The sequence below is a fragment of the Equus przewalskii genome, chromosome 2 (genome assembly GCF_037783145.1).
Source record: "Equus przewalskii isolate Varuska chromosome 2, EquPr2, whole genome shotgun sequence".
Lineage (NCBI taxonomy): Eukaryota > Metazoa > Chordata > Mammalia > Perissodactyla > Equidae > Equus > Equus przewalskii.
The window spans coordinates 8,287,152-8,304,583 of NC_091832.1; the positions used below are offsets into that span (position 1 = coordinate 8,287,152).

Genomic DNA, 17,432 nt, shown 5'->3' on the forward strand with positions numbered 1-17,432 from the left:
AGACCCAGATATGAATACTGGTTCTGAAACTTGCTGCATTCTAGCACTTCACTGCCATAAATTATTTTGGATATCATTGAAACAATAACTCCTGTTTATTGAGAAGCCCTACTGACCAGGTACTACACTAGACACTTATGTGTATATTACCTTAATGTAACTCAAAATAATCAACATTTTTTGAGTCCCTTGTGTGTATTGGACACATACTAATACAAAATATTTTTCCATGCCCTATGTCATTTATTACAGCAACTCAGTGATGTTTTGGGTTATCATCCACATTTTACAAAAGGAGAAACTGAGACGAACAGAGAATAATTTTTAAAATATGAAGAACTCAAGTTGCTGTCATGGTTCTGGTTTCGTTTTCTGTTCTTCTCTACCTGTGGAATAAAAGACTGATTGTTTTATGTGTTACCCAAGCTTGCTGCAAAGAGTAACTGGGACTTTAACTTAAAATCTCTTTTTGTTTTTCTTTTAAGAAACTTCTTTTAGCTTATGAATACTGAGTGCCTCCAACAGACTAAGTAGGAGGTGTCAGGTGAAGATAAGTTTCTAAGAGGAAGCACTGGGCAGACTTGCAAGAGCATAAGTCCAGTTCCCGTCAAGTACAGCCCTAGAAATAGGAACCTTAGTCACAAACGAAAAGGCATCGTTTAGATGTATTTGTTATAAAAAGTATGGCTCATCTTTCTACCATTTCCGTAAACAGAACAACTTTTTGTCTATAGTGACATTTTTTAAGGTCAAAGTTGATAAAAGTTTGTGCTTCTAAAATATAATGTTGAACCAGAATTCTTTTTATGATGTTTAATCACTATCCAAAGCACCCAGCTAGGAATTTTCTTTAGGAAAGTAAAAAAAATATCACTAAGGCCATGAGGGGTTTGATTGTAGCATTGCTTACTTAGGCAGCTGTGTTTCCCTGGAACTTGTGTGGCATTATCTTTTTTTCCCCCTTCTTTTCCTTTATCAGCACAGAATTATTTTTCCTCTTTTAATATGGAACATAATTACTTTCTTCAGTATTCAGTTACTTATAAATGGACTTGAATTGTGCTAATCTAAAATTATAGACTAGCACCAACCTAGTAAAAGCAAATATATGAAATTTTCATACATGCTGATTCAGCAATCAGTGTAATATACTGTAGTAACAGAAATTAGCTGAATGATTTATAAGTAGACTTGATTCCTAAAAAATAATTTGTGGATCACTGGGAAAATTGTGATTCCTCACTGTTTCTCATTAGCATCATGTTCATTTTTACCTTTTTACCCTTTAGTCTTTTATCTTCACTGAGTAGAATGTTCTTACCTTTGGTTTGGCTCTCCTTCACAACCAACTGTACTTCAAGCTGGGTTTAAGTCTCATCTCTTTCACAAAGCCTTCTCTGACTCTTTGATCCAACACAATGTTTTTCTTTTCTGATATTCTGTTGCTTTTCTCTTTAGCGCAATTTAAATCGTCTTCTAGGTTATATATGTTGGCTTTATTTTTCAACTACTTTCATGGATGTTATCTCCTTTTATGCTTGGACCCTAGAGGTAGATAAGATAAGCAATCTCACTTCCCATTTTATGGATGCAAAAACTAAGAATAGATGAATTATTTCCTTTCTTCTGGATAAGGCTTAAACCCAAATTTTCATTCTAAAATCTGCTTTCTCTATACTATAATGCCTCTGGTTTTGTACTTTACTGCTCCTACGATATACTGAGCACATATAGATATTGTCAGTTGATTGGTTTAAAATAGATTATTTCTGTTCAGATCCCCAATCACTGATACCTATTTCTTTTGAAAAGCTGTGCAATTAATTAACTAATTGTGGAGTTTCCATCATAGTTAATGTTGAAGCCTGAGTTCTTCAAAGGGGCAACATGTTGTTTGATCAAGATTTGAATTTTAGACTACTGAAATTTTTCTTGTTCATTCCTTAGACAAATGTCATTGACTGTGCACCATGTGCCTAATAGTAATGCTAGCTCTGGATATGGCCAAATGTTGTTTGCATTATTTTGTTAGTAATATTCGGTCTCTTCTTATTTATACAGGAGAGATTAAACAGATTCTAGAAAATGAACTTCAAATACCTGTGTCTAAAATGCTGTTAAAAGGCTGGAAGACTGGAGATGTGGAAGACAGTGTGAGTTTCTTAATTGCCTAGAAATAAAAGAAAATTACATTATGTAATTGACTAAATGATATATAAAAACTGGTTTTTATTAATGTTGTTACATATGACAGAAGTAGATTTGGTAATACTAACTTAGTTTAAGGAATCAGCAAACAATGTTTTTCAAGCTAAAGCATTTTCATGGAAAACCAACAACAATTTTAAATGAGTTAGGTATGTAAGTGAAAACACTATATGGCATATTTTTTCTCTTTCTAACTATTTTATAGGAGTTAGTTTGGCACTCTTTTTGAGAGATTTTACCTTTTCCTCAAACCTCATAGGGTGTTGATAAGTGCTCTGGAATAATAGTTTACTGAACGATTACTTATTGGCCTAAAAAAGTCGTATACAGTGTATACATTTATACCAAGTATTGTTTATGGGACAAAGATAATAGGAAATTTTTTAAACTTGGAAAATTTAATTGATAAGAATATTTATTTCTTTGTTCACTTAGATAGTGGCAGGTACATGGAATGAATTTTATTTTAAGAATTTGCACAAAGTTTTGCAACTTTAAGGGTAGTCGTTGCCATTCCAAGGACCCAGTAGCGGCTTCTGGTATAAACTATTTCACACCCCTTTTCTTTTCATGGCAGAGGGAGTGGGGAAGGAGGGAAAGAAATGAGTTAACTCTAAAATTTTAAGTGTTTGAGGTGGAAACAATTATCAAATCTTTTCCCACCAGTTACTGAGTCAGTATTTCAATATCCAGGAGTAAATTTAGAATCTTCCACTTTCGCTTTAGTTCTTCTTTGTCAACGGCTTCTGGTAGACATTGTGCTTATAAACATCTATGTGTGGGTTCATTTGATAAATGGAAATGTTCCGGTTATGTCAATAAGATATTTACAGGAATTTTAGGTTGGCAAGATATTTGCAGATTTAGCTGCCAGTTAGTGATGTGCTATATTAGGTATCAGCAAACTTTTTCTGTATAGAACCAGGTAGTAACATTTTAGGCTTTATGGGCCATACAGTCTCTGTTGTAGCTACTCAATTCTGCTGTCATAGCATGAAAGCAGCAATAGACAATATGTGAAAGAGTGAGCATGACTATGTTCCAGTAAATCTTTACTTATGGACACAAATTTTAATTTTATATAATTTTACATATCATGAAATACTCTTCTTTTGACTTTTTTCCATGGTTCAATGCTAAAAATGTAAAACCGTTCTTAACTCATAGGGCATACAAAAATAAGCAGTAGGCTGGATTTGTCCCATGGGCCATAGTTTGCTGACCCCTCGTGCTGTATGGCTGTTCTAATAGAAACATGGATTGAAAAATAAAAAGAAGTGCTAAATGAGTGAATCAACAACCTTGGCAGAAGTGAAACATCAAAATGCGTTAGTTTACATAGCTATGTCATTTATTCATTCATTTATTGAAAAACCTGTGGATATGAATCAGTCTTGCATGGTGTTTTCAGTAGTTTGTTAAGAGAAAGGCGATCATTTTTTTAAATATTCTTAAAGCTATGTGTTCTAATATTTGAACATAGTCTTTGTTACCAGTAATATTTCAGTTACTTATTTCTATGTACTCTTCCCTAGGTGATTCTGCTATTCCTATGCCATTAATTTTCTGATTGTTACCAAATTTATGTTTCCAGGTTATACTTCTGTGAATTCACATATCCAAATTGGTAGTTCACTTTTGTACTTGCATACCTTATTGGCATTTTTAACTTAAATGTTAACTTAAATGTTTAAAATAGAACTCTTGATTTTTCTTCCCCTGCCATTTCTCCACCAGTCTTTCCTAATAAATGTAAACACTATATAGCCACTGATAAATCCAAAAATATGGGCATCAATCTTTTCCCATTTCAAACATCACCTAATCCTTTGGTAAATCCTACGGATTCTATCTTCAAAATCTATCTCAACCATGGCCACTTTTTAGTATTTTTGTTGTACTACCTACTCCAGGCCATTGACATCTCGTGCCTGGATCAGTGTGATAGCTTCATCTTTGTTTTCCCCAATTCCTTTCTTGGGTTCTTCCAATGCATTCTCCACACAGCAGCCAGAGTGATCTTTAAAAGACATAAATCGAATTATGTCACTCTCCTGTTAAAACATAGCTTTTTATTGCACTTTGAATAAAATTCAAGCTATTCACCATGGTTTAAAGGGCATTGTATTATTTACCCTCTATTTACTTCTGCAACCACATCTTCAGCCTTTCTTACCTCACTCTCCATGCTGCAGCCATAGAAACCTCCTTTTAATTTTTCTAATGGGTTCAAGCTCCTTACATCTTTACCTGACAGATGCTATGTAACTGCCTGGAATGCTTTCCCCCAGTTTTTCACACGGGTGGCTTTTTTTCATCCTTCAAGTCTCAGCTTAAATGTTACTTTCTGTAATAGGCCTCTGTATAAAAGTTGGCTCATCCCAGCATTCTCCATCACAGTGCTGTGGATAGAGGGGCCTTATCTGTTTCTTTCACCATTGTATATCAAATGCCTAGTATAAGAGGCATCAAATAAGGGTTTGAGAAATGAATAAATGAATTAAAGAAAGTATTCATTTATTTAATCATGCCATATGTGATTTGAGAGGGAAAATTTATTGGAAAATCTTTGGATGATGGCATGGCAAAAGGACAGTAATGATTTGACCAAGTGGTAAGACTAAGCATTTATCAGTAATCCACAAAGTAAAATAATGAAAGATTAAAAGGTAAAAATAACTTACCTATGTGTATGTGCATGTGTTTTGTTTATTTGCATGTTAACTCTATAGAAGTAACACAGATCAGTTTCAAAAGGACTTACACATATTTGACAAAGATTCAGAACTTCAAGGTCTCCTGGTAGATTGTGAAGTTACAAGTAATTGCCTACTACAGTGTTTTTTTCAAATCGTGAGTCACAAACCATTTGAAGGCTGTGAAGTTACTTGAGTGGGTTATAGCCAACATTTTTTTAAAAAGGAAAGAAATAGAATAGAAGATATCAGAATGCATTGAAAATAATAAGGGTGAGTATTTTTTTTTTTATTTAACACATAACTAATGCAAGTCAAGAGTTAAGTCCCAGTGCCCTTGGAGTAAGACTAGGACCTCTCATGGAGGGGTCAAGAATGAGTTCCTCATGTTCTGTGCCTGGCTAAGGTCAGCCCTCCCCAGGTGTCCCTACTTCCATCTGCAGGGTTAAGAGGGATTCCTAGACATTCACTCACCTTACTTTCCAACACTTTCTGCCTTGACATTGTTGTTTGCTTTGATTCAGCCAGGACTAATTTTATTATACCTTTTTCTACTGTTTATGTCAGTCACTGCAAGCAGTCTAAGATTCCCACATCACCCCTTGTTCAAATGTCCGTAGTCCCCGCACAGCTCATTTCTGTCTCTATCCTTTTTCCCCTTCAGTGTCTGAAACCTTTTTGCTATGCCCTGTGGAACTAATTCATCACTAGCAAAATTCCTTCTTTCGTCAGCCTCTTCCCTGCACATTCCCTTTACCATCTTCCTGTGCTACAATCTGTCTTCCTGAGGACATTGTTTCTGTGTACCTTCTCAATGTTCATTGCTTTTCTCTAGCAGCCATCATTACCATTGGACTAACTGGTAAAAATGTGTGTCCTCATTGTTCCTCATTCCCACTTGCAGACCTTTTTCAGTCCTTTCTCTCTAAAAATCTTGAGCTTTGACTTTCATGTCAAAAGATATCACCTGCTCGTCGAAGTCATCTCCCCTCGGTTCGTGATGATTTTTAGTTCCTAGTTTATAATTGCTCTCTATCGTAATTCTTAGTAATTTAAATATCTTTGTGAATGATTCTTCTAATTCCTTGGCTTCTTAGTTCCTTGAACTTCTTTCCTACAAAGATCTTTATTTTCACCCTATGTCAGCCATGTCTTCCCAGGGTCTTATCATTGTAATTATGACAGTTGTCAAATCTTAATTTCAGGCTTTCATTTTCTGCTCACCATCTCTCAGCTTTCTACCTCACTTCCTTTAGTGTCCTAACAACAAGAATCCCTCAGCCCTATTCACACCTCCAATCCATTGTCTCTACCATCTTTTCATGATCATTACCTCTTTCATATCCTCTCTTCCTTCCTTAGAGTGGGTTAAATCCCATGGTCAGTCATTATGATCACTTTCTTGCATTGCTTCATGGATCTTGCTAGACAAAAATCCTTCCCTTGGGTAAATTCAGCTCTGTCTATTCTGTACCTCACAACTAAATGTGGCTGGAGACAAACAAAATCATGCTGACTGGTCTATCTTTAAATTCATGACCATAATGTTGTTAGAAAATCAAAGTATGTTTACCTGGTTTATCCATACTCTCCTGCATGGTTATTTTCTACTTAACCTCCTCAGACCTTTAAAGTACCTCTCCTCCATTCTCCCTCTCAGCTGGTGACTTTGCTTCCTATTTTGTTTCACTGATGAAATAAAGGCAATCACAAGAGAATTTCCACAAGCTCCCAGCTTGTTCTCTGTTTACTTACCTGCATCTTACACACATACTCTCCTTTTTCTCCCATTACTCTAGATGGCCTGTCCAATCTCCTGTCTAAAACCAAACCTCTGTGTTTGCTTTGGATTACATTCTCTATCCCCTCTGGCCTATTCAAGGACTTCTCTCTAATTCTTCCCTGTCTTTCCTACATCATCAGTATTTTGCTCTGGTAGAGCATTACCATTAACATTCAAACATGATGTTATTTCTTCTTTCTCTTGATCCCACCTCCCCTTCCAGAAATTGCTCCTTTTCTCTAGTCCCCTTGATAACAAAACTTCCCCCAAAGAGTTGTCTATATTTGTTGTCTCTAATTCCTTTCCTACCATTTCTCTTGAGCTCAATCTAAGCAGGGAACTGCTAATACTCTTGTCAAAGTCATCAATGACCACATTACTAAATTCACTGGTGATCTTACCAGTGTAATGGCTTTTAAGTGTCATCTGTATGCACTGTCAATTTTATATCTCTAATTTATTTCTATACCTCAGACCTGTTCCCTCAATTCCAGATTGATGTATCCAGCTGCTTTTACTTGTCTCCTGCACTTGAATGTCTAATACACATTTCATACTTAATGTGTCCAAAATGGAAGTCCTCATCTGTAGTCTTCCCCATTTCAGTTGATGGCAACTTCATTCTTCTAATTCTTGAGTCTAAAGTCTTTAGGGTCATCATTGACTCCTTTCTGTTGTAACACATAGCAGTTTGTCAGGAAGTCTTTTTGGTGCTGTCTTCAAAATGTATTCAAAATTCAGCTATTTCGCACTACTTCTGCTACCATCACACGGGTATAATCCATCATCAGCTTTAGATTAGTATATTTTATTAGCCTCCTGTATGCTTCTGCCCTCCTCTGTCAGCCCCTTTCCCATCCATTTTCAACACAGCTGACAAAGTGATCTTTTAAAAGCGTGAATCTAATCATGTCACCCCAATAGCTTCCCCTCTCATTCAGAGTAAAAGTCAAAGCCCTTACGTTAGCCTAAAGGGCTGAACCACATATCCTGCCCCTCCCATCACTATTACTTCTCTGACCTATGTCCTACCAGTGGTCATTTGGCTTCAGTTATGTTGGACTTCTTGTTGTTCATTAAGCATTTTGCACTGGCTGTTCCATTTGCCTGAAATACTCTTTTTCTGTATATTCTCATGATTTGTGTCCTCACTACTTTTAAGTCTTTGCTCAAATGTCACATTCTCCAAGTGAGAACCATCCTGATCACTCAGTTTAAAATTGCATGACTCTCCAACCCTAATTTTTTCACCACCCCACCTGCTTTATGTTTAGTCAAAAAAATTATTGCTTTCTAATATTCAACTAAAAGGTTACTTATTTTATTTATTCCTACTAAAATGTAAGCTCCATAAAATCAGGGCTTTTAGACCATTCTGTTCACTGCTGTACCCTGAGTATTTAGAATAGTCTTGGCAGAGAGTTGGTGCCTCAGTAAATATCTGTTGAATAAATATGTATGTCCTGGGTTATGATGTAAAGATGTAAAAATGTGTTTCTTAGTGTGTATTGCTGTCAAAAAAAAAAGGTTTGAAATGTGTTAGCAAGTAGTTGCCATCAAGTTGGGAGTTTGAAAGCTACGTAGGAGTTTTATGGCAAGGAAATTTAGTGAAATTTGTATGGTTATCAAGATAGTAGGTCAGATATCGCCCAAGAGTAGTTTATTCACCCCAGACAGAATGCTTACCCCAAAAATTCTCTGGAGTAAGAGTTAAGTGACCTAAGTAGCACTTAACTAGAGGCCTCATTCAAGTCATTTCACCTCTCAGGCTGCAGCGTCTCATGTGTAAAGTCATTGGATTGAGGTGCTCTCTATGATCTTTTCCAGGTCTGATGATCTCTGAAAAGCTACATTGCTAATTTTTTGCTATAATGATCCTGAAATGAAGTGCATATTAGTTGCACGAATATATTTCTTCAATGAAGAAATTAATGAATCTCAACTGTGTTCTTATGTTTTTATGTCTCTTCATGAGGCAAAGAATTTGCATTTTAATATGCATATTTATGCTAATTTATGATATATATGGGAGAAACAAGGTTATTTGAATTTAATAGTTCTTCTGCATTACCCTGTTTACGAAATTGTCAAAAGATAAAAAGTCAAACTACAATATTGATAATCTTTCAAGAACCATAGGAAAAAAATCAACAGTCGATTTTTTTGTTTTTATGTCTTCTTTTTCAGACGGTCTTAAAATCGCTACACTTGCCAAAAAACAACAGTCTTTATGTCCTTACACCAGACTTGCCACCACCATCATCATCTAGTCATGCTGGGTAAGCTGTTTACTTTTCCTGGGAATCTGAAATGAAAAGTTTAAGTTGTTTTAAGCTGTTGTATAAACATCAAAATCAAATCAAATCAAAATCTTGTTGAGACTTTAGCTTAGTAACAACTATTAACTATATAAAATTTCAAATTATTTGGTTTGGATAGTTTATTTGTTTGATTTTAGTGGTGTAATTTTTTTCCAAAGGTAATCTTTATCAAAACTTCATTTTGTAAAAAAGTAGTCAAAATGGGCACTTTTTTGTTTGAAGGGGAAGGACTAGAGTTGGAGGAAAGAGAATGAATGGCTGGAACTCCAGCCTCTGCCATGGCTAAAGAAGACTAATTTCCTTTGAGGAAAATTCACTGGGCTCTGGAGAATACAGCTTGAAAAACACTGATATAAAATTTTTATTAAGATATTCTCTCTATTTGGGGGCCGGCCCCGTAGCCGAGTGGTTAAGTTCACACGCTCTGCTGCAGGCGGCCCAGTGTTTCGTTGGTTCGAATCCTGGGCACGGACATGGCACTGCTCATCAAACCACGCTGAGGCAGTGTCCCACATACCACAACTAGAAGGACCCACAACGAAGAATATACAACTATGTACCGGGGGGCTTTGGGGAGAAAAAGGAAAAAAATAAAATCATCTTTAAACAAACAAAAGATAGTCCCTCTATTTGGAATAGAGGATCTCATTCTTTTTGTAGTTTTCACAGTAAAACTCAGTACATTTATAGAATGATCAAATGATTTTAATATTATATATTGTTATTGCTAGGTGAAGCAAACTGATATAAAGTAATTATGCTAGTAATAGAGTAATAATTTTTTTGAATATAGTGTCATTCCAGAACTATGTTAAAGTTATTTTCAGATTTTCACAATTTTTGTGCAAGTTTTCTTCGTTTTTAATACAGCTCTTTGATTTTGTGTGGTAGAGACCTGTGTCCCTAAACTTTGAATATTGTTAAACTTCTCCCCAGCCCCCCCCCCACCACCTACCAGATTTTTAAAAATTATGTAATGAAAGGAAAAAAATTCCTGTTTTTCTCTACCACACTGCTCATAGAACACTTCTGGCCATCAAATGTGTGGATATTTTTTCCCACACCGGGCAATTCTTCAACAGCTGGATGTTCTACAATTTAAATTCTGATACCATCTACCTGGAAATAGCATTAGATCCCATAGGTTCAGGATCAGTCTCACAAGACTGCCCCCACATCAGACACCAATTTCAAGTTCAGGTTGTTACTTGTGCTTCTGACCAACTGGTGCTAAATTGGACATTCCCACAACCTCCTTCTTGGATTCGATAATTTGTTAGAGTGGCTCACAGAACTCAGAAAAGTGCTCTACTTACTATCGTCAATTTATTACTAAGCATATTTTAAAGGATATAAATGAAGAGCCAGATGAAGAGATCCATAGGGCGAGATCCAGAAGGGTCTTGAGCACAGGAACTTCTGTGCCTGTAAAGTTTGGGGTGTGCCGTGCTCCTAGTACATGGATTCTTTCTTGTTCTCCTACAGAAGCTCTCCAAAACCCTCCAGCCAGGACTTTTTTATGGAGGCTTCATTACAAACATGATTGATTAAATCATTGTCTATTAGTGATTAACTCAATCTCCAACCCTTCTGTCTTGCCAAGAGGTTGGGGGGGGAATGGGATGCAGGTATCTGGAAGTTCCAACCCTCTAATCGCGTGGTTGTTTCCCCTGGTAACTAGCCCCCATCCTGAGGGGTTTTCCAAAAGTCACCTCATTAGCAAACTCAGATGTACTTGAATGGGACTTGTTATGAATAACAAAAGATTCCTTCCCCCTTTCATCTTTATCACTTAGAAAATTTCAGGGGTTTTAGGAGCTCTCTGGGGAAGAAAACCAAATATATATATCTTTTATTGTTGTTGTTGTTGAAGAAGATTCACCCTGAAATAACATGTGTTGCCAATCTTCCTCTTTTTGCTTGAGGAAGATTCACCCTGACCTAACATCTGGGCCAATCTTCCTCTATTTTGTATGTGGGTCCCTGCCACATCATGGCCGCCAATGAGGGGTATAGGTCCAAGCCAGGGAACTGAATCCCAGGCTGCCGAAGCAAAGCACGCTGAACTTAACCATTAGGCCATGGAGCCAGCTCTCTCTCTCTACTTTTTTGGTTAATGTTCTTGAAAACCTTTTGTTTTGTTTTATTTTACTTGTTAATTTTATTGAGGTGATACTGGCTTTTAACTGTGCAAATGTCAGGTGTACGTTATTATATGTCAGTTTCTCTGTAGACTGCATTGGGTTCGCCACCAATAGTCTAGTCTTTATCCATCACCATACGTATGTGCCCCTTTACCCCTTTTGTCCTCCGCCCACCCCATTTTCCTCTGATAATCACTAATCTCTTTTCCTTATCTATGTGTTTGTTTATCTTTCACATGAGTGAAATCATACTGTATTTGTTTTTCTCTATCTGACTTACTTCACATAGCATAATACCCTCAAGGTACATCCATTTTGTCGCAAATGGGACGATTTTGTCTTTTTTTTTATGGCTGGGTAGTATTCCATCATATATATATACCACATCTTCTTAATCCATTCATCCATTCATGGGCACTTGAGTTGCTTCCACGTCTTGGCTATTGTGAATAATGCTGTGGTGAACATAGGGGTGCATAAATCTCTTTGAATTGTTGATTTCATGTTCTTTGGATAAATACCCAGTAGAGGGATAGCTGGGTCATATGTTATTTCTATTTTTAACTTTTTTGGGAAATCTCTGTACTGTTCTCCATAGTGGCTGCACCAGTTTGCATTCCCACCAGCAGTGTATAAGGGTTCCCTTTTCTCCACATCCTCTCCAACACTTATTTCTTGTCTTGTTAATTATAGGCATTCTGATGAGTGTGAGGTGATATCTCATTATAGTTTTGATTTTCATTTTCCTAATAATTAGTGAGGTTGAACATCTTTGTGTTTGCCTCTTGGCCATCTGTATATCTTCCTTTGAAAAATGTCTCTTCATATCCTCTGCCCATTTTTTTGATCAGGTTGTTCATTTTTTTGTTCTTGAGCTGTAGGAGTTCTTTATATGTTTCGGAAATTAACCCCTTGTCAGACATGTGATTTGCAAATATTTTCTCACAGTTGGTGGATTGTCTTTGTGTTTTGTTGATGGTTTCCTTTGCTGTGCAGAAGCTTTCAAATCTGATGTAGTCCCATTTATTTATTTTTTCTTTTGTTTCCCTTGCCTGAGTAGACATGGTATTCGAAAAGATGCTGCTAAGACCCATGTCAAAGAGCGTACTGCCTGTATTTTCTTTTAAGAGTTTGATGGTTTCAGGTCTCACATTCAAGTCTTTAGTCCAGTTGGAGTTAATTTTTGTGTATGATGTAAGATAATAGTCTACTTTCATTCTTTTGCATGTGGCTGTCCAGTTTTCCCAACACCATTTATTGAAGAGACTTTCCTTTCTTCATTGTATATTCTTGGTCTTGAGTCAAAGATTAGCTGTCAGTGGATGTGTGGTTTTATTTCTGGGCTCTCAATTCTGTTCCATTGATCTCTGTGTCTGTTTTTTCTGCCAGTATGATGCTGTTTTGATTACCATAGCTTTGTGTAATATATTCTGACGTCAGGGATTGTGATGCCTCCAGCTTTGTTTTTTTTCCTCAGGATTGCTTTAGCTATTTGGGGTCTTTTGTTGCCCCATATGAATTTTAGGATTCTTTGTTCTATTTCCATGAAGAATGTCATTGGGATTCTGATTGGGATTGCATTGAATTTGTAGATTGCTTTAGGTAGTATGGATATATTAACTGTGTTTATTCTTCCAATCCATATGCACGGAATCTCTTTCCATCTCTTTATGTCTTCTGTGATTTCTTTCAATAACGTCTTATAGTTTTCATTGTATAGGTCTTTCACCTCCTTGGTTAAATTTATTCCTAGACGTTTTGTTCTTTTTGTTGTGATTGTAATTAGGATTGAGTTCTTGAGTTCTCTTTGTGTTACTTCATTATTAGTGTATAGAAATGCAACTGATTTTTGAAAGTTCATTTTGTACGTTGCAACTTTGCTGTGGTTGTTGATTATTTTTAATAGCTTTCTTGTGTATTCTTTAGGGTTTTCTATGTATAGAATCATGTCATCTGCAAACAGTGAGAATTTCACTTCTTCCTTTTCTTTTTCTTGTCTAATTGCTCTGGCCAAAACCTCCAGTACTGTATTGAATAATAGTGGCAAGACTGGGCACCCTTGTCTTGTTCCATTCTCAGAGCATGGCTTTTAGTTTTTCACATTGAGTATGATGTTGGCTGTGGGTTTGACATGTATGTCCTTTATTGTGTGGAGGTACTTTCCTTCTATACCCTTTTTTTTGAGAGTTTTTATTGTAAATGAATATTGGATCTTGTCAGATACTTTCTTTGTATCTATTGAGATGGTCCTGTAGTTTTTATTTCTAATATTGTTAATGTGCTGTATCACATTGATTGATTTGTGGATGTTGAAATTTCTCTGTGTCAGTGACATAATTCCCACTTGATCATGGTATGTGATCCTCTTAATGTATTTCTTTATTTGATTTGACAATATTTTGTTGAGGATTTTTGTGTATGTGTTCATCAGTGATATTGGCCTGTAATTTTTCTTCTTTGTATTGTCTGTCTGGTTTTGGTATCACGGTAATGTTGACCACATAGAATGAGTTTGGAAGCATTCCATCTTCTTCAATTTTTTGGAATAGTTTGGGAAGGATAGGCATTAAATCTTTGAATCTTTGATAGAATTCTCCTGAGGAGCCATCTGTCCTGGACTTTTGTTTTTTGGGAGGGTTTTTCTTTTCTTTTCTTGTTTTTTGGGGTTTTTTGTGTGTGTGAGGAAGATTGGCCCCAGGGTAACGTTTGTTGCCAACTGTCCTCATTTTGCTTGAGGAAGGTTGTCCCTGAGCTAACATCTCTACCAATCTTCCTCCATTTTATATGTGGGATGCCACCACAGGATATCTTGATGAACCCTATGTAGGTTCCAAACCTGCAAACCCCAGGCTGCTGATCCAGAGTGTGCAAACTTAACCACTAACCACCAGGCCAGCCCCTGGGAGATTTTTGATTACTATTTCAATCTCGTTACTTGTGATTGGTCTATTCTGATTCTCTGTATCTTCTTGCTTCAGTTTTGGGAGGTTGTGTGAGTCTTAGAATTTATCCATTTCTCCTAGGTTTTCCAGTTTGTTGACATATAGTTTTTCATAGTATTCTCTTATAATCCTTTGTATTTCTGTGGTATCTATTGTAATTTCTCCTCTTTCATTTCTAATTTTATTTATTTGAGGCTTCTTTCTTTTTTTCTTAGTGAGTATGGCTAAGGGTTTGTTAATTTTGTTATCTTCTCAAAGAACCAGCTCTTAGTTTCATTGAGCCTTTCTGTTGTTTTTTAGTCTTTATTTCATTTACTTCTGCTCTAATTTTTATTATTTCCTTCCTTCTGCTGATTTTGGGCTTTGTTCTTCTTTTTCTAGTTCTGTTAGGGGTAGTTTAAGATTATTTATTTGAGATTTTTCTTGTTTGTTGAGGTCGGCCTTTATTGCTGTAAATTTCCTTCTTAAGACTGTTTTTGCTGCATCCCATAAAAGTTGGTACATTGTGTTTTTATTTTCATTTGTCTCCAGGTACTTTTTATTTCTCCTTTGATTTCTTCATTGGCCCACTGTTGGTTCAGTAGCATGTTGTTCAGTCTCCACATATTTGTGACTTTTCCAGCTTTGTTCTTGTGGTTGATTTCTAGTTTCATAGCATTATGGTCAGAAAAGATCCTGATATGATTTCAATCTTCTTAAATTTATTGAGGCTTGCCTTGTTTCCCAACATATGATCTATCTTTGAGAATGTCCCATGTGCACTTGAGAAGCATGTGTATTCCGTTTTTGGATGGAATGTATTATATATATCTATTAAGTCTATCTGGTCTAGTTTTTGGTTTAAGACCATTGTGTCCTTGTTGACTTTCTGTCTGGATGATCTATCCACTGATGTAAGTGGGGTGTTGAGGTCCCCTACTATTACTGTATTGCTGTCAATTTCTCCCTTCAGTTCTGTTAATAGTTATTTTATCCACTTTAGTGCTCCTGTGTTAGGTGCATATATATTCATAAGTGTTATATCTTCTTGGTGGAATGTCCCTTTTATCATTATATACTGCCCTTCTTTGTCTCTAATGTCTTTTTTTATCTTGAAGTCTGCTTTGTCTGATGTAAGTGTGGCAATACCTGCTTTCTTTTACTTTCCATTTGCTTGGAGTACTGTCTTCCATCCCTTCACTCTGAGACTGTGTTTGTCTTTAGAGCTGAGATGTGTTTCCTGGAGGCAGCATATTGTTGGGTCTTGTTTTTTAATCCATCCTGCCACTATGTGTCTTTTGTTTGAGAATTCAGTCCATTACATTTAGTGTGATTATTGATATAGGATGGCTTAATATTGCCATTTTATCTCTTGCTTTCCAGTTGTTATGTATTTCCATTGTTTCTTTTCGCTTGTATTTCTGACTGCCATTTCAGTTTGATGGTTTTCTGTGATGATTTTTTCAGTTTTCTCTTTATTTGTGAATTGTGGCTCTGCTATGATTTTTTTGTATAGTGGTTACCATGAGGTTTGAATAAAAGATCTCTTATATGAGATATTCCATTTTCTGATAGCCTTTTATATCCGTTAGCCTATGTAGGTTCTGTCCTTTTTCCCTTCGCTAAGTTATTTTTGTCACCAATTATTCATTTTTGTGTTGTGAGTTTGTGACCAAATTGAAGTGGTTATAGTTATTTTTGATACTTTCTTTCCCTTCATCCTTTATTTAATGATTGTTTCCTAACCTATTGTGATAGAAAGCTGAAATTTTCTGATTTTGTCTATCTGCTTGTTCAAAGCTTTGTAAATCTTTGCCTTTTTTTTCCAGGTAGGAGAGCTCCCTTCATCTTTTCTTGTTAAGGCAGGTCTAATGGCAATGAACTCCCTCAGCTTTTCTTTGGAAAAGGTTTTATTTCTCCATTGTATTATTTTGCTGGATAATTTCCCTGGATAGAATATTCTTGGCTGCATAATTTTTCTGGATAGAGTGTTCTTGACTGATAGTTTTTGTCTCTCAGCATTTTGAATATATCATTCCACTCTCTCCTAGCCTGTGAGGTTTCTGCTGAGAAATCTGCTGAAGCGTGATGGCGATTCCTCTGTTGGTTATTTTCTTCTCTCTTGCTGCCCTTAATATTTTTCTTTGTCATTAACTTTTGACAGTTTTAATATTATATGCCTTGAAGAGGGTCTTTTTGCATTGATGTAAATAGGAGTTCTGTTTTCTTCATGTAGTTGCTTGTCCAGTGTCTTCCCCAGATTTGGGAAGTTCTCAGCTATTATTTCTTTGAATAAGCTCTCTGCTCCTTTCTCCCGCCCTTCTCCCTCTGGGATACCTGTAATCCTTATGTTACTTTTCCTAATTCAGTTGAATATTTCTCAAAGAATTTCTTCATTTTTTAAAAATCTTAATTCTCTCTGCTCCTCCATGTGATATATTGTTTTTTATCTCATTAATTGTGTTCTTCATATGCAGAATTTCTGTTTGGTTCTTTTTTTAGAGCTTCAGTCTATTTGATGAAGTATTCCTTCTGTACATTAATTTTGTTCTTGACCTTGTTGAAGTGTCTTTCTGAGTTTTCTTGTAGCTCACTGAGTTTCTTTATGATGGCTATTTAGAGTTTTCTGTCAGTCAGATTATAATCTTCTATGACTTCAAGTTTGGAGAGTTTGGTTTCTGGAGAGCTGTCATTCTCCTTCTCTTCTACCGTGTTACTGTAGTTCTTAATGGAGTTTGATGAGTTGATCCTCTGCCGGTTCATTTGTGGTAGTAATCACCTTTCCACAGCTTTGGTTACTTTGGTTCTGAGCTGCTTCTGGTTATATTTGAGAGCCTGCGTTTTCCACCCTCCACTGCCTCTGCTAGAAGTGTCATCAGTGTCCTCCTTGTGCTGCTTATGCCTCTGAGATTGCTGATGCCTTGCTACTTTTGATATCGCTGCAGTCTTAGGTGTTGCCACTGGGGTCACCACGCTGTGAGCACTTCTACTGCTTCCAGGGTTCCTGTGTCTCGTGTTCTCCCACTTCCTCTCTGTGGGCTCTCCACGGGCTCGGGTGCTTCTGCCCCATGTACCACTTGCGCTGCTGCTCCTGGGTTATCTGGAAGTGCTGGCAGCATTGTTGCCAGGGACGCTGGGTTCTCAGATGTTACTCTTGATGTCGGGGGCCCAGGTTCTTGTATGCAGCCCCTGCTGCTGGTAGAGCTGGTGTCAGGGCTGCTGTTACTAGAGGCTTGGTCTCAGGTTCTGCTGTGGTTCCTGAAGCCTCAGGTTGCAGGTGTCATCTGCCAGTGCTGGAGGAAGAGTAGGGCTTGAGCTGCAAGTGCTGTTGCTGGCCCTGCAGTCTCTGGTCACTGGCG

General features: G+C 36.7%; 1 protein-coding gene across 7 annotated transcripts in view; it reads left to right on the forward strand.

The window, feature by feature from the left end:
* The window catches only part of FAF1 (Fas associated factor 1), a 473,410-nt gene that overhangs the window by 191,803 nt on the left and 264,175 nt on the right, over nt 1-17,432 (forward strand). For all 7 annotated transcript variants that reach the window (XM_070609689.1, XM_070609691.1, XM_070609693.1 and 4 more), the window contains 2 exons: nt 2,062-2,153; nt 8,875-8,966. In XM_070609689.1, coding sequence (XP_070465790.1) covers nt 2,062-2,153; nt 8,875-8,966 — 184 coding nt within the window. The remainder of the gene's footprint in view (nt 1-2,061; nt 2,154-8,874; nt 8,967-17,432) is intronic.